The following is a 26,582-nucleotide window of genomic DNA, read 5'->3' as shown; positions in this document are numbered from 1 at the left end:
AGAAACATTACTGTCTGTCATGGATACAAAAGCCTGCTTGCTACCTGGGTACCTACACACCTGCTTAAGGTGGGGCAGCTTTGCCGTGGTAGTGCATTCAGGCAAGAAATCACCCATTCCCCAGCAAATAAAATTAATTGGCAGTCATCACTTTTTGCCAAACTTTGATTTCCATGACTCCATCCTCTGGGGTAACAGAAAAATAATCTGTGTGCCAATGCTTGAGGACCAGAGATCCTCCTTCTTAAATAATAACTGTGCAGGTTAACTAGAACCATCTCCAGGTAACACATCCACCTGGGATTCAGAGAGTGCTCATCCGGAAGGAAATGCTAGCCCAGCATTATCCAACAGAAATATAACGGGAGCCACAAATGCAAGCCATGTATTTTAAATTTTCTATGAGCCACATTTTTAAAAACATAAAAATAAGTCAGTTAAATTATTTTAAGAATACATTTTCTTTAACACAATGTATTCTAAATATTATCATTTAATGCATAAGCAATATAGAAAATTTGAAGTGTTTAACATTTTTTAAACTAGATCTCCCAGTCAAACGTGTATTTTACGTTAAAGCACATCTCTATTCAGACTAGCCACATTCCATTGCTTAATGGTCACATGTGACTAGTGACTACTGTATTGGAAAGCACAGCTCCAGCCAAATGAAAGGAAAGGTGAGACCCTGGCACATCAGAAGATGAGGAAGGCCTCCTGCCATATGGACTCCCTCTCCTGGGCTGGAAAGCACAGGCTTATCGCAGAGGCAATGAACTAAATGCTCTTTTGAAATTTGAGCTGTTTTCCCATTGCTTGTTAACTTATGAAAGGTACTCAAACCAATATCTTTTTTTTTTTTTTTTTTTGAGATGGAGTCTCACTCTGTCACCCAGGCTGGAATGCTTTGGCACAATCTCAGCTCACTGCAACCTCCAACTCCCGGGTTCAAGTGATTCTCGAGCCTCAGCCTCCCGAGTAGCTGGGATTACAGGTGCGCACCACCACACCTGGCTAATATTTGTATTTTTAGTAGAGATGAGGTTTCACCATTTGGCCAGGCTGGTCTTGAACTCCTGACCTCAAGTGATCCACCTGCTTCAGCCTCCCAAAGTGCTGGGATTACAGGTGTGAGCCACCATGCCCCACCTTCAAACCAACATGTTAAATATTATTGTTATAACATTAAATATTCTAACGGAAATTCAGAACAAAAATTTCCCCATGGATTCTTAAATGTTAGTAAAGTACTAATAATTTCTAAGAGCAGAGAATAGTGTGATGTCTCCTCTTATCACTTTTGTGAAGCCAAAAACACCCTGCCCACTGTGCAATGTGCTGCCAAAGATTTTACCCCTGGATCCCTTGGGAACGTGATGGCTGCCAATTAATTTTATTTGTTGAGAAATGGGTTATTTTTATGGGTTTTTTTTTTCCTGCATGCACTACTACAGCAAAGCTGGTCCATTTTCAGCAGATGTGTAGGTACCTAATAGCAGCAGGCTTTTGTATCTGAGACTGACAGTAATGTTTCTCTCAGGTGAAGCTGTGCGATTTGTTTTCACTGGGAATCTCTTTTTTTTTTTTGAGACGGAGTCTTGCTCTGTCACCCAGGCTGGAGTGCAGTGGCACAATCTCGGCTCACTGCAAGCTCCGCCTCCCGGGTTCACGCCATTCTCCTGCCTCAGCCTCTCCGAGTAGCTGGGACTACAGGCGCCCGCCACCACGCCCGGCTAATTTTTTGTATTTTTAGTAGAGACGGGGTTTCACCGTGGTCTCGATCTCCTGACCTCGTGATCCGCCCGCCTTGGCCTCCCAAAGTGCTGGGATTACAAGCGTGAGCCACCGCGCCCGGCCGGGAATTTCATAAATGCCGGACCTCAATTGTAACAATCTACCGTGGAGACCACGTGTCAGATTCTTTCATACAAGCCATTAGCTCCATTAGTGCTGAAATGATACCCAAGCCCTTGATATCTTTTCCTACTTACACCTAAGTCTGCCTTTTATATAGCTCAGAGACATTTAATGCTGGAAATTTCGAGAGTGGTGGGATACTGCTAAAGGCTAGTAAGATGGACTTGAGTTTAAGGAGCTGCATTTTTTGATGGGCTAGAGAGGTGTGTTTTCAAGGACTACTTATGGCCACTCATCTTTTAAATCTTTGTGGAACCTCTCTCTGTCCTTTCTTACTCAGGCCTTTATCCTCATCTGAGGGGTTAACTGATAGAAATTGATAAAGGATAAGCTTTCATGTCCAAGAGGTATCTGTGATTTTATTAAGAAGTGCCAAAAAGACTTCAGGCCTAAAAGAAATGAATCTGTATGCGAAATACCATGCTAATAGAGTTTTCCTGGATCACCTCAAATTGCACCCTTGCCGACTCTAAAGCTGACTTGGGTTAAGAAATAGTCTTTCCTCATTATCACTTTCCCCAGAAATGGCAATGGCAACCTTTTCGTTATTTATTTATTTATTTATTTATTTATTTATTTATAGACAGAGTGTCGCTCTGTTGCCCAGGCTGGAGTGCAGTAGCACGATCTTGGCTCACTGCAACCTCTGCCTCCTGGGTTCACGCCATTCTCCTGCCTCAGCCTCCCGTGTAGCTGGGACTATAGGCACCTGCCACCACACACGGCTAATTTTTTGTATTTTTAGTAGGGACGGGGTTTCACTGTGTTAGCCAGGGTGGTCTTGATCTCCTGACCTCATGATCCATCTGCCTCGGCCTCCCAAAGTGCTGGGATTACAGGCGTGAGCCACCGCGTCCGGCCCTCATTTTTTATTTTCAATTGAATTAAAATTCAAATCAAAGCATAATTCTACTTGATCATAGCTCTTGTGAAAGATTCTTGGGAAAAGAATAACATGAACGTTGGGATGGCGTTTGTTTGTAGATTGGATTTTCATGAATTATTCCCATGGTTAACTGAAAGTTAAGTGCATATAAACAAGAGTTGGCAAGGGCTGATTCTGTACACTCTCAAGAGGCTCCCAAGTTTTGTTTTGTTTCTTTTTTCATGAGCACCCAGAATCTCTCCTCTCACTGGATCCAGATTTTATTCTCAGGGTATCTAACCAGACGATGCAACGTCTGTGCTCTCTTTTAAGAACGTGAGAAATGAAGCTTTTTCATTTTTCCCCTCTTCGACTTCTGGGAAATCTAATCAAAACTGCTCAGACTTTCCTTTGCTTGTTTGCTTTAGAAGACAGCTCGCTGGAAGGGTTCTGTGGAGGTCTCCCACCTGTGGAAGAAGATGATAGAAAAATTAGCCTGATAATGGCACTGTCGACCCAGGTTTCCCTTCATACTGAGAGAATTACTCAGCTGAAAGAAATTTTGGAGGAAAAGGAAAGGAAGATTCAGCAGCTGGAAGCTGAGCAGGGTCCCCATCCTCCCCAAGAGGTCAAGGACCCTCCAGGATGTTTACCAGAAGCCCCAGTTTTCTCTACTCATGACGTCCCTCCTGTGGTCTCTGATGAGAATTTGTAAAGATTCTCAATAAGAAAACAATAAAAGTTTATTAAGTGTCATCCAGGTAAAGTCCGATCCCAAATAGTCTCCTAGGTGACAAACTCAAGTTCAAGTTCATGCGTTTGAATGTATACTATAATGTTCGTATTGGAAGGAAACAAAATAAAGGAAATGTTCAAGAGCAAACACTGAACGTTTCCCCTTTGGATAGCAATAGTCACGTAAACCATGCAGCTGTAGAATACTATGTTTTTAGACATTCCTGGTAGCAGTGGGGGAGGGAAGAAAACAAAACTAGACAGATGGTGAAGGAACTTAGCATTATCCTCTTATCAGAGATTTGTCACACTGCAAGGGAGGGGTGGCACCGACCCCATTTAGTATGCAGCTCTATTGTGAACAGAAAGCTGTCGCGGAGGGCCAGCTTCAAACTGATGAATGCACGGGTACTAAAGAGCAGGAGCTAAAGAGCAGGAGCCGTCAGCAGAGTAAATAGCCATGAGGTCTGTCCTTTCGTGTCCTCAGGAGTTTATTTCCTTATGGCATGCATTTTATTAACATTAGCAAGGATAGAAAGGAAAAAAAATTAAAAATGGGTGAATCAAAGCTGCGTTCCTTTGGAAAAAGTGTCCTGGTATAGCATCTCCCTGGGAAAACACACAACACTGATTTTTCCCTTAGGAACAAGACTAAAACCAAAGCAAAATACAATCTTCTATTATGATTGTACAAATGAGCTGTGAACAGTGCAAAACACTGGCAGGAATAATGGAGAATGGGCAATGGAAAGCTGCCCTGTAATTAATGGAATAAAAGAAATCAGATCATATTCCTCTTCCACTCAACCCCCTCAAATAAACTATTTTCCACCAAAGGGAGCAGCTACGCACTAACTGTGAGGAAGACTTCGGTCCTTAGTTCGTACTGTTCTGGTACAGCATGACTCAGGCAAACAGCTCTAGCTCTCTCATGAGTATGACTGTAATGCTAGTTCTCAATTTAATTCAACCAGTTCAGCAAATCCTCATCAAATACTCTTCTATCTGGAAGGCACAATTATAGATGTTAGAAATCACAGCAAACATGAGAATCACCATTTTCACCATCCAGAAGTTCATAGACACACAAGGATCTCCTTAAAGTAAGGCTGATTGTATTGAGAGATGGGAAATGGGAGAAGGGAAGTGGGTGAAAGTGGGGTAAACCTGATCAGCATTGCTTCAGCAGAGGTTCTCAGATATACTGAGCATGAGTAATCAGCAAGAATGTATATTCCTGGTCTCTAGTTTAGGGCCCAGGAATATGCATTTTAATAAACACATGTGGTATTCCTGATGAATTTATTCCAGAAACTACATTTAGGCCACACTGGCTTAGGGATGGCTTCAAGCAGACCTATTATACTTTTGCTCCCAGACTAATAGACAATCCCCAGAAGGAGATTTCTCCTTGAAATCTGGGGTGAGTCTTCTACACTATTTACCTATGCATAATCTGATTATGGATCCCGACTATCTACAAAACACAGTTTCCAAATGTGATTTTTCAAAAATAAAAAAGGAATTGAGTTCTTGACTTACATAAGACGACTTGTTGATACTGACTCCAGAGGTTCACTACCCCACCACCAAAAAAACCCCAAAAACATGGGTCTTATCTTGCTCTGGTGTTTTGAACCAGAGCAAGAAATTTCCCATATTTGTATTTAAACTCAGTTTTGCCTAAAATGGCTACAAGTATGTACAGGTGCAGTTCTATATCAGAAATGAAACCAACTCACTGATCATGAATATACACTACCCTAGAAAGTAGTTAAAAGTACCTCTTTATCTTTTCCATAGGGTGCACTTCAGTCCCTACAGAATCCGCTTCAGAAATCCCTTCTTGCTGGTCCCTCCTTTTTCTCACCTCCCCAAAATCCATGATTTCCCTGATCTTTTCTATTTCTCTGGCCTAGGTGTCCCTGTTGCAGTCATGAAGGGCCCATTGCCCCTGACCCTATAGTGAGACTGAGGGTTAGCATGTTCTTACTGTGTATTTGTAGGAGAAAGCTTTAAATCCTTCCCTTTGTTAAGAGTAGACCATCTGCAAGACAAACTGTCATCTCCACAATTTTGCTGTGTTATTATGCTAACCAAGTTTCTATCTCTTTATTTTACCAAAGATTGTCTTAATCTCATGGGATATTGGGAATGAGATATCCCAGTCTGACTATAGGAAAGCAGAGAGAGAGAGAGAGAGAGAAATTTTCATCACATTCCGGATAGCAGTGTGTCAACTTCTAGATCAGTTTCCCCTGGCTAATGCCCTGAGTAGCCCCTCAGTATGAAAGCAGCCTTACAGTGGAGATGAAGTAACAGGCAGAGCAGAAGCTGCTATTAATAATTAATTGAGCCTATCACCTCTAAATATCTGAGGACCAGCCGCCGAAGAAGAAAGCATCAAGGGTCATATTACCCTGCAAAACCATCTTTACAAGAAGCTGATCTTGACTCACGTCTAGGTTACTGCCAAATTAGAAGTGGGGAGGAAATTTGGCCCAAAGGTATGAATAGAGTAATCTCTGTTAGGGACATCTTAGTAACAAGAAATTTTTAAGTATGCAGGGTTGGAGGAGAGGGGATGGGAGGAGTGTTACTGGCCTCTGAGAAATTTAATCTTTTCCTTTATTTGTTTATTAATTTAATATCATTTAGAGACAGGGTCTCGCTCTGTGGCCAGACTAGAGTGCAGTGGTGCAACCATAGCTCACTGTAGCCTCAACCTCCTGGGTACAGGCAATCTTCCTGTCTCAGCCTCCGGAGTAGCTGGGGCCACAGGCATGAGCCACCACACTCAGCTAATTGTTTTAGTTTATTATAGAGACTGGGTTTTGGAATGTTACCCAGGCTGGTCTCGAACTCCTGGCCTCAAGCAATCCTCCTGCCTTGGCCTTCCTAAGCTCTAGGATTACAGGCATGAGCCGCCGTGCCCAACCTGAGAAATTCAAAAGTGGAAAAATTCACATTCCCAGCCGAATCTCTTTGTGATTGTATGCCCCAAAGTTCAATTCTATGTCCTGCCAAACCTCTAGAGAATTGAGTAGTAAACTACAAATTGTGCTAAACACCTGGTTCAGACGAACTGACAATCAGATTATAGACTACACTGTAAACACAAATCTCATTTTCTTAGAGCAAATCGGGTTGCTGAGGCAGTTCACACTGACCATTAAAATATTGCGTATAAATATAACAAAGCAATTAATATGCTAATGATCCTATTTTTTAATGAAAATTCAGCAAATCATTAGGTAATATATCCGATTCAAAAATAACTGAAAATCCAGGAAATAAGGTACTTAACAAGAGTAACACAAGCCATTCTCTAATAGTATAAAAACATTTACAGAACTATATACATAGTTTTAATTCTCCTTTTTTACCTGGCATGAACTTACCTCAGATAGAAAGTTAAATATGTAACATTTCTAACCAATTTAGGTAAATGTTGGATTTAACAATTTAGTTTCATTATTATATTAGTGGACTTCCAAATACTTTCATGGAAGCTGAAATCATAGCAATAAACTTGTTAAAAATTAGCAGAAAAGCAAGCCATTGGAGTAACTGGCCCAGGGGTTACTCTAGTATTCAGTTCAGCAAAAGCAGATAAATTATAGTAATTTCTAAGTGCATTTCTGGAAAAGAATGAATCTAATCTAATTCTGATTATCTCCTATACTCTCTCTGCTTATTTCAAAATCCAATCATTTTCTTCTATATTACACTGAAATAAATAATTTTTGGTTTAATGCAATAAAAAGGGAATTGTTGATAAATGTTATAGGCTTAAGTAAAAATAATGTTTATCTGGCAGTTATCAAGTATAGGAACTGCAAAGACAAAACTATTCTAAAAGGTTTTTTTAAACATTTTAAAAAGGCTTAGGAAGCCAAATGAGATTCAAAGCTTGATTCTTATAATTTGAAATTGGACAACAAAAAATAACATACAAATTATAAAGAAATAATTATTATTTCTCCATGGTTTTACAACAAAATTTTTTATTAAGATTTCCCACACACAAGAGAACTTTCCTGCTAAAAGAGGAGAATCAAGTTCAAGTAGGAAATAACCTTTTTAAAATAGAAGAACAAGTACACTGGGACAAAGTTCACAGCAAAAGACAGGCCTCGCCATGAAATTTCCCACACCTAATGAAATTAGGACTTTTATGGTAAAACAAAAAAAAACAAAAAACAGTTCTTATTTTCAGTTTCCCAAAGAAATCATTTTCAAAGCCAGACACTCTCCCTCTCCCGACCCTCCACTCTCAAGTAAGCCTTGGTGTCTGTTATTCCCTTGTTTGTGTTCACATGGACTCAAGGTTTAGCTCCCACTTACAAGTGAGTTTAGCTCACTTATAAGTGGGAACAAGTATTTGGTTTTCTTTTCCCTGACATTAATCTGCTTACGATTATGGCCTCCAGCTTCATCTATGTTGCTGCAAAGGAAATGAGCTCATTCCTTCTATGGCTATAGTATTTCATGGTATATATGTACTATATTTTCTTTATCCAGTCTACCATTGATGGGCATTTAGGTTGATTCCATGAGTTTGCTACTGTGAATAGTGCTGCGATGAACATATGTGTGCATGTGTCTTGTGGCAGAACGATTTATGTTCCCTTGGGTATATGCTCAATAATGGGATTGCTAGATCGAATGGTACTCTGTTTTAAGTTCTTTGAGAAATCGCCACACTGCTTTCCACAATGGCTAAACTAATTTACATGACCACCAGCAGCACATAAGCATTCCCTTTTCTCTGCAACCTTACCAGCATGTCTTATTTTTTTTGACTTTTTTCTTGTTGTCTTTTTTTAGAGACGGAGACTTGCTCTATCACCTAGGCTGGAGTGCAGTGGCGCCATCTTGGCAAGCTCCACCTCCTGGGTTCATGTCATTCTCCTGCCTCAGCCTCCCAAGTAGCTGGGACTACAGGCGTTTGCCACCAGGCCCAGCTAATTTTTTGTATTTTTTAGTAGAGACAGGGTTTCACCATGTTAGCCAGAATGGTCTCCATCTCCTGACCTCGTGATCCACCCACCTCGGCCTCCCAAAGTGCTGGGATTACAGGCGTGAGCCACCATGCCTGGCTTTGTTTGACTTTTAATAATAGCCATTCTGACTGACGTGAGATTGTATATTATTGTGATTTGGATTTGCATTTCTCTAATGATTAGAGATGTTGAGCATTTTTTCCTTTTTTTTTGCCACATGTATATCTTCTTTTGAAAAGTGTCTGTTCATCCCCTTTGCCCACTTTTTAATGGAGTTGTTTGTTGTTTTCTTGGTAATTTGTTTAAGTTCCTTATAAATTCTGGATATTAGACCTTTGTAGGATGCATATTTGGCAATTTTTTTCTCCTCTTCTGTAGGTTGTCTGTTTATTCTGCTGATAGTTTCTTTTGCTGTGCAGAAGCTCTTTAGTTTAATTTGGTCCCATTTGTCAATTTTTGTTCTTGTTGGAATTGCTTTTGGTGTCTTTGTCACAAAATCTTTGCCCTGACCTATATCCAGAATGGTGTTTTCTAGGGTATCTTCCAGGGTTTTTATAGTTTTAGGTCTTAACATTTAAGTCTTTAATCCATCTTGAGTTGATTTTTGTATATGGTGTAAGGACAGGGTCCGCTTTCAATCTTCTGCATATGGCTACCTAGTTATCCCACCCAGACATTTTTTGAATATAGCTAGTGTCCCATCATTTTTTGAGTACAGCTTCCTTTTCCCATGCTTGTTTTGTAAACTTTGTCAAAGGGCAGATGGTTGTAGGTTTGTGGCAGTATTTCCGGGCTCTCTCTTCTGTTCCATTGGTCTATGTGTCTGTTTTTGTACCAGTACCATGCTACTTTCATTACTGTAACCTTGTAGTATAGTTTGAAGTCAGGTAATGTCATGTCTCCAACTTTGTTCTTTTTGCTTAGAATTGCCTTAGCTATTTGAGCTTTGTTTTGGTTCCGTATGAATTTTAAAATAGTTTTTATTTCTAATTTCATGAAGAACATCATTGGTAGTTTAATAGGAATAGCAATGATTCTCTAAATTGCTTTGGGCAGTATGGTTATTTTAGCTATATTGATTCTTCCTATTCATCAGCATGGCATGTTTTTCCATTTGTTTGTGTCATGTCTGATTTCTTTGAACAGTATTTTATAATTCTCATTGTAGAGATCTTTCATCCCTCTGTATCTAGCTGTATTCCTAGGTATTTTATTCCTTTTTTGGCTATTGTGAATGGGATTGTGTTCTTGATTTGGCTCTCAGTTTGGATGTTGTTGGTGTATATGCACAAATGATTTTTGTACATTGATTTTGTATCCTGAAACTTTGCTGAAGATGTTTAGCAGATCTAGGAGCTTTTGCAGAGACTATGGGGTTTTCTAGGTATAGAATCGTATCATCTGCAAACAGAGATAGTTCGACTTCTTCTCTTCCTATTTGGATGCCTTTTCTTTCTTTCCCTGGACTGAGTGCTCTGGCTAGGACTTCCAGTACTATGTTGAATAGGAGTGGTGACAGAGTACATCCTTGTGTTGTTCCAGTTTTCTAGGGGAATGCTTCCTGCTTTTGCATATTTAGCATGGTGTTGTACATTTTCGGTAACATGAGTTTGTGGCAGGATGACATTTAATTATCTGACCATTTCCATCTCTATGGTTTACTATTGTTTTTTGTTTAACAAAGAATGACCCTTAGTGCACAATTCCAATAGTACCCAATCTTTCTGTTCTTGGACGGGAAAATCACATGGCATGTGGTCTAATAACTCTTTAATCCATTTTCCTAAATGTCACAAATAAGCTTCACCAACAGTTCATTATCTGATATCACCCTTTTCATATGGCATGATGATATCACAGGCAATGGATGATAGCAGAATGGAAGAGAAAGAACTAGCCCTAAACTAGCCCTTTGTCATATGAGGTCCAAGCAATGATAACAGTGAGTTATCATTAAAAGAAAAATGCTGATAATATAATCTTTGGCCTTGCAATAAAAAAGTGTGCCTTATTGCCTAGCTCCTACTGAAATACAGTTGGTCTGGTGACAGTGAAAGGAACAACAAATACCCATTGTGGATGCCCACTATCTTGTTCCGGACCTGCATTTACTAACCATCAGCTATATATATAGGAATGTAACTAATATTTACACAGCAATTTACAGTTATTTAAAACATTTCAAATAGATTATTTTATCTGATCATCATGAGATGGTTTTAGCTAGATAAGTAGCCCTAAACTTATAAAAAGAAAATGCCAGAACCAGGATCTGTAGCCCCCAGGCAAGTATACGTTTCATCACTCACCACCCCTGTGAAGTTAGACAACAAAGATATTTATTGCTTATACCCCCTTTCTCAAGTCGGCCTCCATCCCATTTATAAGAAAAACAGTTTTCCATGGGTATCTTCTTTCTCATGCTTGCTCCTCTATAGGGGTCCAAAAAGTGGTCCAGATTCAACTGACTGACTGTTTGGTTCGGCACAGAACACTGTTTTGTTTTTTGTTTGCTCATTTTGTTTTATTTTGTTTTGTTTTAAAGTAAATTCTTTTAAAGGGTAGGGGCTGCACTCTACAGTTTGCTCCAGGTTCCACGATTTCCTATTGTTTTATGCAGGCTGCTTAAGGCATTTGTCTTGCCTGCCTGGTCCTATAGGTGTGTAAACCCTGCCTGAAATACTCTCAGTTGTGTATACCAGGTCTGATTTGGTATGCTATGGTTGTGAACTTTTGATTTATAGTCCAAAATAAACATTCGAAATGAGTGCAGTACATCCTACGTTTAACATTAATACCTATTTCCAAATGTATAATAAAGAAGGAAAAGAAAACCTAAAGAAAGTTAGTAAGAGCCCACTGCCTCATTCTCATGACTTGAAGACAGCTTATAAATCTTTCTTTTTCAATCTGTTTCATATGCGGTGGGGAATTCTGATAGCAAAATGTCATTTTATCCACATCACAAGCATAGGTAAATGGGTAAGTGATTACTATCAGAACCAGCATTTTCTGAAGGCAGGATACCCACATATAGACATTCTACCCACATATAGACATTCTACTCACTTGATCTTCAAACTTCCCTTTAAGGTCAGCGGCCTGACCTCACGAACTTCAACTATATGTCCTAGAACCTGGGTTATTCAAGTCTAAATGACACTCTCTGTGGGATACCAGAAGTCCTATAAAAATCTATATTTAGGAGGAAATGTTCTCAATACACACTACTTTACAGACTGCTTAGTATCTCAATCTGTGCATCTGCACTCAGATATACGGTGACTTCCATCTCGAGAAGTACGTATTTGCATTCTCATAATTAAATGACCATTTTTGTGACTTTCTAATATAAAGGAAGGCATCTCCAAAGATGAATTAAAGCCATAACTCTAGAAATCCAGCTGCTGATAACTCATATCAAAGTTTTGTATGTCTTTTTTGTCTGTTTGTTTTGAGACAGGATCTCACTCTGTCACCCAGGCTGGAGGGCAGTGGTACAAGCATAGCTCACTGCAACCTTGAACCTCTGGCCTCAAGCAATCCTCCCACTTAAGCCTCCCTGGTAGCTAGGACCACAGGCACATGCCATCACACCTGGCTAATTTTTTAATTTTTTGCAGAGATGGGGTTTCAATTTATTGCCTAGCCTGGTCTTGAACTCCTGGCCTAAAACAATCCTTTTGCCTTGGCCTCCCCAAAGCACTGGGATTACAGCTATGAGTCACCAAGCCTGGATTCATATGAGAGTGTTTAAGCTAAAACAAAGTCTCTTTCTCTGCCATACCATCCTCTACTATTCAAAGACTTACAGAGCAGTACTGAAGTATAAATCTTCTCACCACACTGTCATTTTTGTTAAAGCTTTCTATTTTTTTAAAATAGATTAACAGCCAGAGTATATATTCACTCGTTCACTCAAGAAAGTTACTGAATACTTATTCTGAGCTTGTACATATCATATGCTCTAGCAATCGTGTCAGATGTCTAGATTTAGCCCAAATTTATGCATAGAATAATATAGTTTCTTATTATCGCCTCAGAGAAGTTTACTATACCTTTTAAGCTTATTAAATAGTAGGTTCAAGAAATGGCTGGTAAAAAGAAATCAGGAGAAGGAGAGGTTTTCTATGCCGTAGTTTCTCTTACAAATATATTTGAAATTGATTAGAAGGAATTTTTTAAAAATTCTCCATGCTCTGGACCTTCTGGAGAGGATGAATGCTACTTTGTAGGGGCAGATAGTCTTCAGAGAGCCAGGTCATTTAGCATCTGCAGTAGATTGCAGATTCAGGCACTCAGATGAAGGTCTAGGGCTTCAGTCTGCAGATTCATATTTCTGAAGGAAGGTCTAGGGGTACAGAAGAGCCGTGGCTTCCTTTCTTCTCTACCTGACCTCCAGCGTAGCAAAGATGCCAAGAATTTAAATTAATCCGATTATCCTCTGGGAGTTACCCAATCATACTATTTTGCCATAGAAACTTAGACCTATTCCATGAGGTTGTTCTCTAGATTGCTGGTTGCTACATACTTTAATAAACTGAGATTTTGAAGACAGAATTTTTTTTTTCCTTCTTGGTGTTTGCTCTGCAGTTGTGAAATATAGCAGTTATCTCGTAAAGATGTCAGAGTGCCTGTGAGTCAGGAGCTCAGGCTGTGGAAGGGCTAACTATAATGGAGGGAGTTGTTTCAAGCATCAGAGCATAGTGATGTTTGCCTGAGACCCCATCCAATATTGAAATTCAATAGGCCCCTAGAGTGATGTATAATTTGAGAGAGCTTATTCCCATCTGCTACTTTTTCAGCAAGAACTAGAGAACTCAATCTTTACTGAGAAAAAGGAATTAAATTTTTAAAAGAGAGCCTGTGTCTTTAAGTAAATTTCCTTTTTAGCAATTAAAATTGGAAAATAAAATAGTTGCATTACAAACCAAATGCACGGAAAATATCTTCCAGGGAATCAACCCCAAGAAACATCTGTTCTCATCAGTACTAGTAATAACCCTTAATAGGTTGGGATATTTGTGATTTTTCCCCATAGGGAAATGTTTGGTAAATCTGTAAGTCATAAGTCCCAACAAACAAACAAACAAACATTCTACTGATTTAGTGAGCTCTCTACAGAGTAAATCCTTGGATGAAATAAGATATGTCACGTTACTAAGTGGAAAATCGAGATACAAGTTATTTTTTTCTTTGTGCTACAATAGTTGTCCTTTATGTTTGATTCGAGTAGAGTTTTTCCAGATGTCTTAAGTAGGTGCGATTAACTGTAATAGCTAAAGACTAAACAGGAAACTACTGATCTGAACTTCTTTAGCACTTCACCCAGATAAATGAAAAGAGAGAGTTAAAATTTTTGTATTATTTCCAGCCAGCACTGAGACAGTGAAGTTTTGTTATGAGTCTGGTGAAAATTACCCCAGAATGAGGTTGATTAGAACTTCCCTTAAAGTGAGATAACTTGGGAAAGCACACCCATGCTGTGTCTTACACCAATCAGATGCTCATAGATGCTTCTTCCTTCTCTTCTGGTGACCAAAGTTACGGTGGAGTATAGTGGCTTCACAAAATGAACAACCTAATTGTCCTCCCTGTCAGAGAGCATTTTATAAGAGTCTTCATTCTGTTCCATTTCTTTGAAAGAGTTCTACAGAATCACAATGGGTTGGATAATGAAATGGCACTGGTACACCTTTCAGCCTCAAAATAATCCACACAGGATTAAGAGAAGTAACATTAAAAATTCATTGAGGGCCAGGCACAGTGGCTCATACCTGTAATCTCAGCACTGTGGGAGGCCGAGGTGGGCAGATCGCTTGAGCCCAGGAGTTTGAGACCAGCCTGGGCAACATGGTAAAACCCCATCTCAACAAAAAATACAAAAATTAGCCAGATGTGTACCTGTTGTCCCAGCTACTTGGGAGACCGAGGTGGGGGATCACTTAGGCCCAGGAGGTGAAGGTTGTAATGAGAAAAAAAAATATTTGAAATCTTGCAATACTTTTTCATCTCCAGTGGTAGATTTTTTTTTTTCTTTGAGAATGGGTATCACTCTGTCATCTGGGCTGGAGTGCAGTGACTCAATCACGGCTCAATGCAGCCTCCATCTCCTGGGCTCAAGGCATCCTCCCACCTCAGTCTCCCAAGTAGCTGGGACTACAGGTGTGCACCAGTGCTCCTGGCATTTTGTTTTGTTTTGTTTTAATTTATTGTAGAGACAGGGTGTCAGTATGTTGCCTAGGCTGGTCTCAAACTCCCAGGGTCAAGCTATCTACCTGTCTTGGCCTCCAAAAATGCTGGCATTGCAGGTATGAGCCACCATGCTTGGCCAACAGTAGATTTTAATAAGTTGTGAGTATAGAATGTAATACCTAAAATAATCACTTAACAAAAGCTATACAAAGAAATACACTTTAAAAATGGTATAGTGAATCAAAATTGAATTAAAAAAATATTCAAATAACACAAAAGACAGAAAAAATTAAACAGAGAAAAAGAGCAAACAGAAAATAAGAAACAAAATGCAGACTTAAACCCTGTAATAGCAGTGGTTATATGTAAATGTAAATGACCTAAATACACAGATTAAAACATAGATAATGGTAGACTAGACAAAACTATATATCAAACTATATAATGTTCAATATATAGTTTTAAGAAACTCATTTCAAAAATAACAACATAGACTGATTAAAATTTTTTAAACAAAAAGAGATGCATTATGCAAACAGTGATCAAAGGAAAGCAAGGGTGGCTCTATTAAGAGATAAAATAGGCTTCAGAGGTATCAAAATCACTAGCATGAGAAAGGAACATTATACTATGATTTTAAAAAAGTCAGTCGACCAAGAAGACATAGCAATGGTGAATGTATATACACCAAACAGACCTGCAAAACATGTGAAACGAAATCTGATCGAACTAACAGGAAAAATAAATCCAAAATTATAGCTGAAGATTTCAACACCCCTAATAGACAGAAAATCAGCAAGGATATAGAACTTAATGGTGCTATTAATCACTAGAATCTAATCAACGTTTATAGAACACTCCACTCAAAAAAAGAAGAATACACATTCTTCTTTTTTTCTTTCTTTTTTTTTTTTTTTTGACAAGCGGCCTCGCTCTGTCTCCCAAGTTGGAGTGCAGTGGCACGATCTCAGTTCACTGCAACCTCCGCCTCCCGGGTTCAAGCGATTCTCCTGCCTCAGCCTCCTGAGTAGCTAGGAATAGAGGCACACGCCACCACACCCAGCTAATTTTTGTAGTTTTAGTAGAGGCAGGTTTCACCATGTTGGCCAGGATGGTCTTGATCTTTTGACCTCATGATCCACCTATCTCGGCCTCCCAAAGTGCTGGGATTACAGGCGTGAGCCACTGCACCCGGCCATAATACACATTCTTCTTATGTGCTCATGGAACATATACCAAGATAAACCATATTTTGGGCCATAAAACAATGGCAAAAAATTTAAAAGAACTGAAATCATATAGATAGTGTTCTCTGACCACTATGGGATTAAACTAGAAATCAATTAAAGAACAATAATAGGAAAATCTCCAACGTAGAAGCCAAACACTATACGTAAGCCATGGGATAAAGAAGTCCCAAGAAAAATTTTAAAAGTACATTGAACTAAATGAAAATGAAAATACTACTATTAAAATTTGTGGGACATTTCTATAGCAGTGCTGAATAGAATTTTATAGCCCCAAATGTAAATATTATAAATGAGGAAAAGTCTCAAATCAATAGTTACGGTTTCTTCTAAAGAAACTAGAAAAAGAGGAGCAAAATCAACCCAAAGCAAGCAGATAGTATGAAACAATAAAAATAAGTCAATTAAATAGAAAACAATAAAACAATAAAGAAAATCAATGAAAAAAAAGACCTAGGATTTTTTTTTAAAATAAATATAATTGACAACGTCCACAAGACTGACAAGAAAGAAGACACAGTATGCAATATCAGTAACAGGGGATATCAGTATGAACATCAAAGGATAATATGAGAATACTAGAAAGAAGTCTATAAGCCTAAATTTGACAATTTAGATGAAATGGACCAATTCCTCAAAAAATATGAATTACCACAACTCAGCCAATAATGAAACAGACCATCTGAGTAGACCTATAAATATTAAGGAAACTGGTTTAACCATTTGAGATCTCAAGAAAAGAAATCTCCAGGCCCATATATATACATGTGTATATCTACTATAGAAAGACAGAGGGAATTTATTTTAAGGAATTGACTGATATGGTTGCAGAGGTTGGCAAACCCAAAATCTGTAAAGTAGGCCAGCATATGACAGACCCAGGGAAGAGTTGATGTTGCAGTTTGTGTCCAAAGGTAGCCTGTTGATAGAATTCTCCCTCCTTCATAGGGGGTTGGATGAGGTTCACTCATATTACAGAGGGTAATCTGCTTTACCTGATGTCTGCAGATTTACATGTTACTATCATCTAAAGAGTACGTTCATAAAAACAATTAGAATAATGTTTGACCAAATATCTGGTTACTGTAGGCTAGGCTAGTCAAATTGACACATGAAATTAACCATCACAAGGAGGGGACACTTTTCAATTTATTATATAAAGCTAGTATTGCCTTGATATCAAAACCAGACAAAGAACATTAAGGCCAATATATCTCAAAATATAGGCTCAAAAAATTCTGTAAAACAAAAACATATGGTATTCAACAATAATGAAGAATAATTATAGACCATGACCAAGTGGAGTTTATTCCAGAGATACAAGACTGGTGCAATATGCTAAATTCAATCAATGTAATCTACAATTTTAACAGGCTAAAAAAATTACATGACCATATCAATTGATAAAAACACTTGACAAAATTCAGTATCTGTAACTAAGAACTCTCAGATAAATAGAGATAGAAGGAAACTTAATCAACTTATTCTCTTACAAAGAACTTACTCTTTTTCTGGAGAGCATTTATAAAAAAACTTATAAGTATCATTATACTCAATAATGAAAGACTGATTGCTTTCCTTCTAAGACTGGGAACAAAGCAAGAATTTCCAGTCTCACCATTCTTATTCAGCATAATGCTGGAAATCACAGCCAGTGCAATAAGGCAAGAAAAGAAAAGAAAAGGAATACAGGTTGGAAAAGAAGAAATAAAACTGTCCCTCTTTGAAAAGTTGTAGAAAATCCCAAGTATCAAAAACAAAAACAAAAACAAAACAAAACAAACAAAAAAACCAAGCCTTCTAGGACTAATAAATGAGTTCAGCAAGGTCTCAGGATACAAGATAAAAATACAACAACTAATTGTATTTTTATATAGTAGCAATGAACATGTAATTAAAAACACCAAAATAAAAAATGCATTATCATTATAATCACTTTTTACAAAAATGTCTTAGGTGTAAATCTAACAAAACACAGAGGACTTGTAGGGTGAAAATTGTAAAATGCTAATTTAAAAAATCAAAGAAGGTCTAAATAAATGGAGATAAATACTGTCTTTATAGATTAGTAGACTTGATATAGTGACACTCTCCCCAAATTAATATACAGGTTCAATACAATTCCAGTCAAATCCCAGCAATTTTTTTTACCTATTTAAAAGATTATTCTAAAATCTATATGTGAAGGCAAAGGTACTACAATAGCTAGACACTCTGAAAATATTTGAAGTAATGTGGAGAACTTTCCAAAGTGAATGTAGTTATCAAATCACACATCCAAGAAGCTCAGAGTATTCCAAGCAGAATAATAAATTAAAAAATCAATAAATAACCCATACATATTTATGCATATTATATTGAAGTGAAAAAAAAGCAGAGACAAAGAGAAAGTCTTGAATAAGGCCACAGGAGGAAAAAATACCTTACCTATAGAGGAACAAGGGAAATCACCAACCTAGGATTTTATATCAGCAAAGTTATTCTTCAAAAGTGAAGAAATAAAGACTTTCTCAGAAAAGCAAAATTATAGAAATAGAGGACAGATTAGGGGTTGCCAGCTGTAAGTGCTGGAGAGGGAAGCAGGTATGTTTATAAAAGGGCAACATGGGCCAGGCGCGGTGGCTCATGCCTGTAATCCCAGCACTTTGAGAGGCTGAGGCGGGTGGATCATGAGGTCAAGAGTTCGAGACCAGGCTGGCCAATATGGTGAAACCCCGTCTGTACTAAAAATACAAAAATTAGCCGGACATGGTGGTGCGTACCTGTGGTCCCAGCTACTCAAGAGGCTGAGGCAGAATCGCTTGAACCCGAGAGGTGAGGTTGCAGTGAGCCAATTTCACACCACTGCACTCCAGCCTGAGCAACAGAGCAAGATTTCATCTGAAAAAAAAAAAAAAGAAAAGGGCAACATGAATTTCCTTGTGTTGGTGGAAATGTTCTATACCTTGACAATATCCTGGCTGTGGTTTACATTGTTTTGTAAACTGTTACCGCTAGGGAATACTGTGTAAATGGTACCTGGATCTTTCTGTATTATTTCTTACTGCAAGTGAATTGACAATTATCTCAAATATAAAATTTAGTAGAAAAAAAAAACAGCCTGTTATGAATTGTTTTTATGTATCCTCCTCCTGGGGTTCACACTAATAAGCTGTGAGAGAATGTAAGCAGATGGCACCCCTGCAGCAGTGGGCAGCAGGTGTCCATATCTGTGTCAGGCCCATGCTGGCCTCCTGCTCCAGGTGTGACTCATCCTATCTGGTCCTGGGCAGAGACAAAGTGTGGTGCTTATTCCCATGGTGGCTGGAGGAGCTGCAGACCTTGGCCTGGCTCCCATGTAGCATCCTGTCATCCATCTGCTAGCAGGTAGCTTCAACCCCCTGCTAACAATGCAACATCTCATTCCTGCCACAACAAGACCTATGTAGCACAGTGGTTCTCCTCAGCTTGGATCAGTGACCTGCTCTAGGGGCTTGGGGAACTTTTCACATGCCTTTGCCCACAACTTCAAGAGCACATAAAACTGAGGAGACTCTTTCTGGCCCTCTCCTGCCTGGATCCACTGTGTCACCAGTTCTCATCTATACCTGTCAGCTGCCATATCAGGGTGGCATGGGAGAAAGGATCATTTCCCTGAGAATTGCTATTGCCTAATTCAAACCATGGTTATAAGTTTCACTCTGTTTTCCAAAATGCACACACAGAAAGGGTTCCATCATATTCCCATTTCCCAGATTTGACCATAAGAGATACTAGTTCTATTAGGATGCTTCTGATTTTTTTCTGTCTTCCTTCTAAACCAGCAGTTTTGAGCTTAAGAATCAAGACTATGCTACCTTTGTTATTCCAGTTGCATAACATCTTTCTTTCCCCAGGGCAATGTGCAAGTTATGTCTAACTTCTCTGGGCTGAAGGGAAACAGCCTTAGGTAAATGCGTGAAGAGAAAAAATTTAAAGAGCTTGGCAATGAGAATAAAGTACATAAATGCATACATGGGTGGGGGGAGGTTATGCTTCTACAGTTAAGTGTCTCTGTGTTGTACTGTACATATTAGCAATGCTCCCATATGGCTCTGGCTGCTGGGCTTCTGTTGCTGATGCTGCATACAACTTGTCTTTTAATGATAATGCAGTCCTATTGCATTAAGACTCAAGACTCGAGTCTCTTTGAAAATGCTTATTGATGTGAATGCCTTCATTTTTCTTAAAGAAAAAGGAAGAAACACATGCAAGAAAAGTAGCATAAGAGGAAAACCTTGAACAAAAACCCTGAGAAAAAAATTAATGATTTGTAATCCCTTGTCTTAGTTTTATCCTTACAATAAAGCTTTCCTTTTCCCTTCCTCTGTGCTGTCTTCCAACTTCCTGATACCTTTCACTGCATGCTGAACCTCTGTTTCCATGTGGCCCCTTTGTGGTGCCTCCCCACTATGCACACAAAGGTCCTTTTCAAAAACTCAGGCAATATACTTGTTTGGTACTAACCAGCTGCTTACTAAGTCACCTCACATCCTGGTGCACAGAGCACTATAGATAATTAACATTGTGAATTCTCCGTAAAAATCCAAGCCAACGTACTGTTGGTCAAAGATTTCAAACACAAGAAAATCCTTTGTGTGAACAGGAAACTGATTTGCGTACTTAGTGTTAACTAGACAAACAACTTGTAAGTGAGTTGCATTTGTTCTCTTGGCAGCCGTGTTTGTATAAAGAGGCTTAGCTGGAAGATTAAAACAAATTCTCTTAAAATATTGCACTGTAAAACCATACACCTGCCCAGAGTTCAAAGGACTGTGGTCTGATAGGTTGTATAAGCATCAGGAAACTTTGACATGGGAAACAGTTTATAGTCATATAGCTAGACATCTAAGGCAAATTCCCCTAAGTCCAAGGTTTTTCAAGCTGGCGATGTGAAAAGAGAAAGCCAGATTCATCCACTTCCTGAAGAAAGGCCAGGTGGAATGATAGCAAGGAGTACTTAGGAAGCTTCCAAAGTCCTGTGGATGAGGGAAACTGATGACTACTGAAAGGCAGGCAAACATGAAGCCACTCGGGTATGCTGTGACAGAAGACAATTTAGGATTTTGTTAATTCCAGCAATTATTATGATTATGAAAAAAATACTTCTTCTTAGCTTGTATGGTGATTATCCTTTAGTTTCTATTGAAGATTATGGGCTGAGGGAAATAGAAGTATATAGAAAACACAAGAAGTTTTAGAGAAGCGACAAGGCTGTTCAAGCTTTCACGCAGGCTGAAACTTTCTGGGAAACTACCCACACACCAGATAATATTAATATAACCCAGGTGTGCAGTGGGTGAAGCAGGGAGAGGCCCATTCATCTAGGTGTTAAAAAAATAACTGCTGTTTTTATTACTACCTGTAATTTTCAAATTAATGACCTAATGCTGCACAGGATAAATAGACCACCTCATAGAGGATAGTTGAATTTATTGTTTTAACCCAAAGCAGGAAATGCTCTTGCTGGGCTCTGTCCCTCTCCTGAAGCTGCTCTAGGCACCCTGCCAAGGATTGCTCACCAGGCTCCTATTTTCCTTTTTTGATCTCACCCAATCTGTTTACCTTATGCTCTCACTTTTTTTTCTTATTTCTCTCTTTTATATACCTCCTGCATGTTAGGCAATAGAAGCAAACTGCATTTCCTGTCTGCCTGCTTAAAGCAGGGAAAGATTAGCTTGGATAGATGTAAAAAGCAGTTGCTAGTTTTGCCTTCAAAGACACAAGGATACATAAAAATCCTTTAAAAGTGAGACTAGACTGCACATCCATAAGCCTCTGGGGTGACTGTGTTTCTTTTAGATAAAACAAATGGTTTTGGGGAACTTAAGCTATCCATGTGGATCCTTCCTATGTGGTGTGCGAACAGGTGGGTCACTCATGGGCTCGATGCCAGTGAGTACCCCCACTCCATGGGAATTCATAGAATGCCCAGTGGCAGCCTTCAATCTCTGGTTCCGTGCAGAACAAGGTACCAAATCTCCTGTTAAATTAGGCTGTGTTTCTTTCACTGAAAGAATTATGTCTTTATTATTTACTTTCCAGAGAAACTTTCTTTACAAAACTCCAAAGTTTAAGCCTCTTAGCATTTTCTCATCAGTTGTAGCAGACATTTCAAACCAACCAGAATCAGAGACATATTCATTATTCCGTCTGTCTCTCAAGCTCCCCTTCTCTTCAAATGGCTGTTCTACTTCTGGGTAACCGATTTAATATTGTAAGTCCAGCTACAATCCCCTTAATAAACTTACAGGGATCTAGTTCAGGTAGGTGGAATCATGAAAGCTACACGGAATGCCACCTGTTGGAGTTTGCTTTCATTGTAGAAGAAACTTTGCACCATATGAGCTGCTCTCCAGGAAGCACCCTTTACATCCATCACGTTGCTTACTCTTTCATTTCCTGCTATTTCAGCTGGCAGTGGTGCACCCCTGATCAATTTCTGATTGCACCACTTCCTAGCTGTGTAACACTGAGGAGAGTCCTTTAAGCCTTGGTTTCTGGCTTAGGATCATGCCAAACACAGTATTATCTGGTCTTCCTTTCTGGATTTTCCCTTGGAGCCAGAGGCCATTTCCACCTAAACTGAAAAAGACAAAGCATTGCCATGCAACTAACAAAGAATTGATGCCTGTTCCTTGACCCTCCCTTTATAAGATTTCCTATTTCCTGCTGCAGCTGCTGAAATTAGGGATTCACTGACTTGAACAGTTGATATGGACTCATTTTTTATCTTCCTGTGATGCCCACAACACATACACACACACACACACACACACACACACACACACACATATATATACAAAGAGAGAGCGATTGAGAGAGACAGAGAATTACTTAACAAGCAGTGATGAATACTTAAGACATGCTTGTTGTATGAATGGACCTTACTTAGTGGAAACTTGAGAGGGTAAAACTTTTTAAAAACTAAGATGGATATGCCTAGACCCACAAATGTGTTATTTAGCAAAGCACTTTGAAACACCAAAGTAGCACACCACAATTACCAGCTAACTTCACTGAAAAGATTTAGGGTTTTGAACAGGAATGTTCCATAGACCATTAGGTTTCCCTGTCAATACTGTTCAATAATGAATCCAGAGAGTCCTGATTTTTCAAGTTGAAGAAAGGCCAACTTGTCTTGTCTGTGACACTTATCAGGTGTTTCCTGAATGTCATGTGCCAAAGTCTATTTTTATGCAGGCCCAGAAGTCTTTTGTTGCTAGAGCAAAGAATCATAGACCAAAATCCCAGATACAAAATGATTTAGAAAACACTAGAAGTATAAAAACTGAGAGTAACAGTAGTTATCTCATATGGTTATGGTGAAGATTAAATGAGATCATATGTTATATACTCAGCAGAGAGCCTAGTAAGCACTCAGTAGATGTTAATAACCATTGTTATTTTTATCAAAGTGTAGAATAGCATTTTGAAATTTCACAGAGACTGCAACTAAGCTGAAATATGCAACTCTGCTTATAAATATGTACTAATGACAAGGGCTGTCTTTTAATATCCTATGATCATAAAACATCTGTCTTGGTAGGGATCCCTAGAAATAGGTCCTGAGTCAGGGAATTGGGTGCCTATGAATTACTGAAAGAGTCCTCATCACGAAAAACCTGTAAAGGGGAGACGAAAGTAAGACTAGAGAGGGATAAAAGAGCAAGGATGTGGTCTCAGACAAAAGCTAGCCTTGCCTTGATCCACAGGAAGGCTCTGGGGCTTAAATCATACAGCGTTGTTGCCTATTGAGGACCAGCCTTTTATACTCCCACATCCATGAGCCATTTGCTGTGAGCTGCACCTCCTTCCTCCCACATGAAAGATGAGGGCATAATCTCTAGGGCAAGGCAGTCCCCTTCAGCACAGGGTAATTCTTCAAAAGTGGAGAGGTGTATTTGTTAGCTTGGGCTGCCATAGCAAAATAGCACAGACTGGATGGCTCTATTTCCTCACAGTTCTGAGAATAGAAGTCATAGATCAAGGTCCAGCACAGGTGGTTTCTTATGAGAGCCCGCTTCCTGGCTTGCAGGTTGCTGCGTTCTTGCTGTGTCCTCACATGGCACAGAGAGAAAGAAAAAAAATGCTCTTTCTCTCCATATAAAGTCACAGCCTTATTGAGTTAGGACCCGACCTCTATGATCTCATTTAACCTTAATTACCTCCTGAAAACTCTATATCCAGATACGGTAACTTTGGGGATTAGGGATTCACCATACGAACTTTGAGGTGACACAAGTCTGTTCATAGCCAGAGGCATCTGTGACCCTTTGGCAGTCAACACTCATAGCAACTGAGGCATGTGTACAAAGGCCAGGTATGATAGATTGTTTGCAAAAATTATGGCAATTCTTCTTTCTGTATTCATGACCCTTTAAATATGACTTTGCAACTCCCTCACTACTCTTTGTACCTGGACTGGCTTTATGAATTATTTCGACCAACAAAATGCAGAAGTGACATTGTACCACTTCTAATCTTAAAGCTCAAAAGGCTTGCTTCCACTTGCTCTCTTGGAGCTTGGACACCACCACATGAATAAAGCTGCGTTGTCCTGCTGGATAAGAGGCATCATCCTGGCCAGTAGCAAGCCAGCCAATGACCAAACACATGAGTACAACAGCTAGCCTCCAGTCAATCCTCAAGCTGACCACAGACACATGAGTGAGCCCAGCAGAGATTAGCCAAGCCTGGCTGGATCAGCAGAACTACCCAGCTGACTGGTAAATTTGGGAGCAATAATAAATGGCAGCTGTGTTAAGCTACTAAGCTTGGGGCATGGAAGGGGCCTGTTAAACAGCAATAAATCACTGATAACACAATAAAGTGAACCTGGACAGAAAAATGGAGTTAATACAGGTCACCAAGCATCTTAAAGAAATAATTCATGAAATTCCTATGTTTTTCTCAGGGGAGCTTCTTTAAGGAGTAGCTAGTTCTACGACTTTTTAAAATAATATAAAAACTTAATCTGTCATCGGCAGACATACTCTTCTCAGTAAATATTGAACCAAATTCCTAGAGTCTAGTTCAATTACTGTCTAGCCTCAAGGATACATATCTAGATTTAAAACCAATCTTGGTCTAAGGACATTGATCTCACCTCAGCTTTCTATACTGCAGTCCACAGGAGGTATAGAAGCAAAACACTGTACTCAGAAAAAGAATTCTGGGGCTTATGAACTGGCTTTTCCATTTTGTATTTGTATAATTTGGCAAAGAACCTGTCTGAATAAATTTCCTCATGTGCCAAATGAGGATAATATTCTATAACTACAAGAAAATTATCAAGAGGCTCAAATGAAATACCAGTGTAAAAGTCTAGATAAGGTGAGAAATGTTACACAAACATGAGTGAATTTGAGGGGACCTAATCTGTATATCCTTGGAGACTCTGGGATGAAAAGATAACCAGGAGTTCTTGTTGTATAAAGGTTCTGATACTTCCTGAGATAAATGTAAAGTGGATTTTGAGAAACATGCTCAAAGTTTGAGCCTTTGAGATAAAGGTGGTCCCCAAGTTCTTACCCTGAAGTAGAAGACATCTGACATGTGCCTCAGCAAGAGACTCTAATCATGAAGCAGAAAACAGCATGTTTGGGCATAGCTCAGAATACTTCTGACCTGGGCCGGGCGCGGTGGCTCACGCCTGTAATCCCAGCACTTTGGGAGGCCGAGGCGGGTGGATCACCTGAGGTCAGGAGTTCGACACCAGCCTGACCAACATGTGGTGAAACCCCGTCTCTAATAAAAATACAAAAATTAGCCGGGCGTGGTGGTGCATGCCTGTAATCCCAGCTACTCAGGAGGCTGAGGCAGGAGAATCGCTTGAACTCGGAGGCAGAGGTTGCAGTGAGCCGAGATCACACCACTGCACTCCAGCCTGCGCGACAGAGCGAGACTCTGTCTCAAAAAACAAAAAGAATACTTCTGACCTGATTTGAGAGATCTGTTCTAAATCCTTTTCAACACAGGGAACAATAAAAAGGAAAAGTCCTGGTTATATATTGAAGTCCTAAACAAAGAGTTGGCTTTCTGGTTCACATTGGCTAACTGAATACAAAAGTTTACTGTGGGGGAAAGAAATCCCATTAAGATGACAGAAAGCCACATATACATACACATAAAAAGTGAATCCGTAATAGAGTGGGAAATTCGAAAGTACTGCAACCAATCAAATTTCTAGAGGATATAGAGTCATTCAGACTAGATGGAAAGTGGAAACTAAGAGAGCTGAGGAAACCACAATCTCATATAGAAGAAACAGAAGGTCAAACAGAGTGTGTTTTCCCAACTGTGACCCCAAATAATCCAAAGAGCAGAACCAGTGGGAACTAGGGGAAAGAGCAGGATGAAGACTGTTAGTAAGGTGACTAATTAAAGGATTTCAAAACATTTACTTCAGTGTCCACCCATGTCCCTGATGTCATGAAGAGAGTAGTTACTTCTTAGAGCTACAGACTCCAGATTCAAGCCATGAGAACACCTCTCTAAAGTGAAAGTTGGGGCATAGAAAATTCCAGAGTACCTGAGGCTGGAGAAGCAGAGCAGTACTACAACCTATGGTTACTGTGAGGGACTGGAGCTTTTGGC

General features: G+C 39.3%; 1 protein-coding gene and 1 long non-coding RNA gene across 4 annotated transcripts in view; one reads left to right on the top strand and one right to left on the bottom strand.

The window, feature by feature from the left end:
- The window catches only part of CCDC192 (coiled-coil domain containing 192), a 257,820-nt gene extending 254,193 nt beyond the window's left edge, over positions 1 to 3,627 (top strand). For all 3 annotated transcript variants that reach the window (XM_058440533.1, XM_032156534.2, XM_058440532.1), the window contains one exon: positions 3,211 to 3,627. In XM_058440533.1, the coding sequence (XP_058296516.1) occupies positions 3,211 to 3,497 (287 nt within the window). In that variant the 3' untranslated portion in view covers positions 3,498 to 3,627. The remainder of the gene's footprint in view (positions 1 to 3,210) is intronic.
- LOC116470869 (uncharacterized) overlaps positions 1,848 to 26,582 on the bottom strand; it is a 143,755-nt gene continuing 119,020 nt past the window's right edge. The window contains exons 3-4 of the long non-coding RNA XR_004248674.2: positions 18,728 to 18,845; positions 1,848 to 3,249 (exon numbers count right to left, since the gene is read on the bottom strand). This is a non-coding gene — a long non-coding RNA (uncharacterized LOC116470869). The remainder of the gene's footprint in view (positions 3,250 to 18,727; positions 18,846 to 26,582) is intronic.

This window comes from Hylobates moloch, unplaced genomic scaffold (genome assembly GCF_009828535.3).
Source record: "Hylobates moloch isolate HMO894 unplaced genomic scaffold, HMol_V3 SCAFFOLD_6, whole genome shotgun sequence".
Lineage (NCBI taxonomy): Eukaryota > Metazoa > Chordata > Mammalia > Primates > Hylobatidae > Hylobates > Hylobates moloch.
The sequence above is the reverse complement of the archived record's forward strand: the minus strand, read 5'-3'. Positions and strand labels throughout refer to the sequence as shown.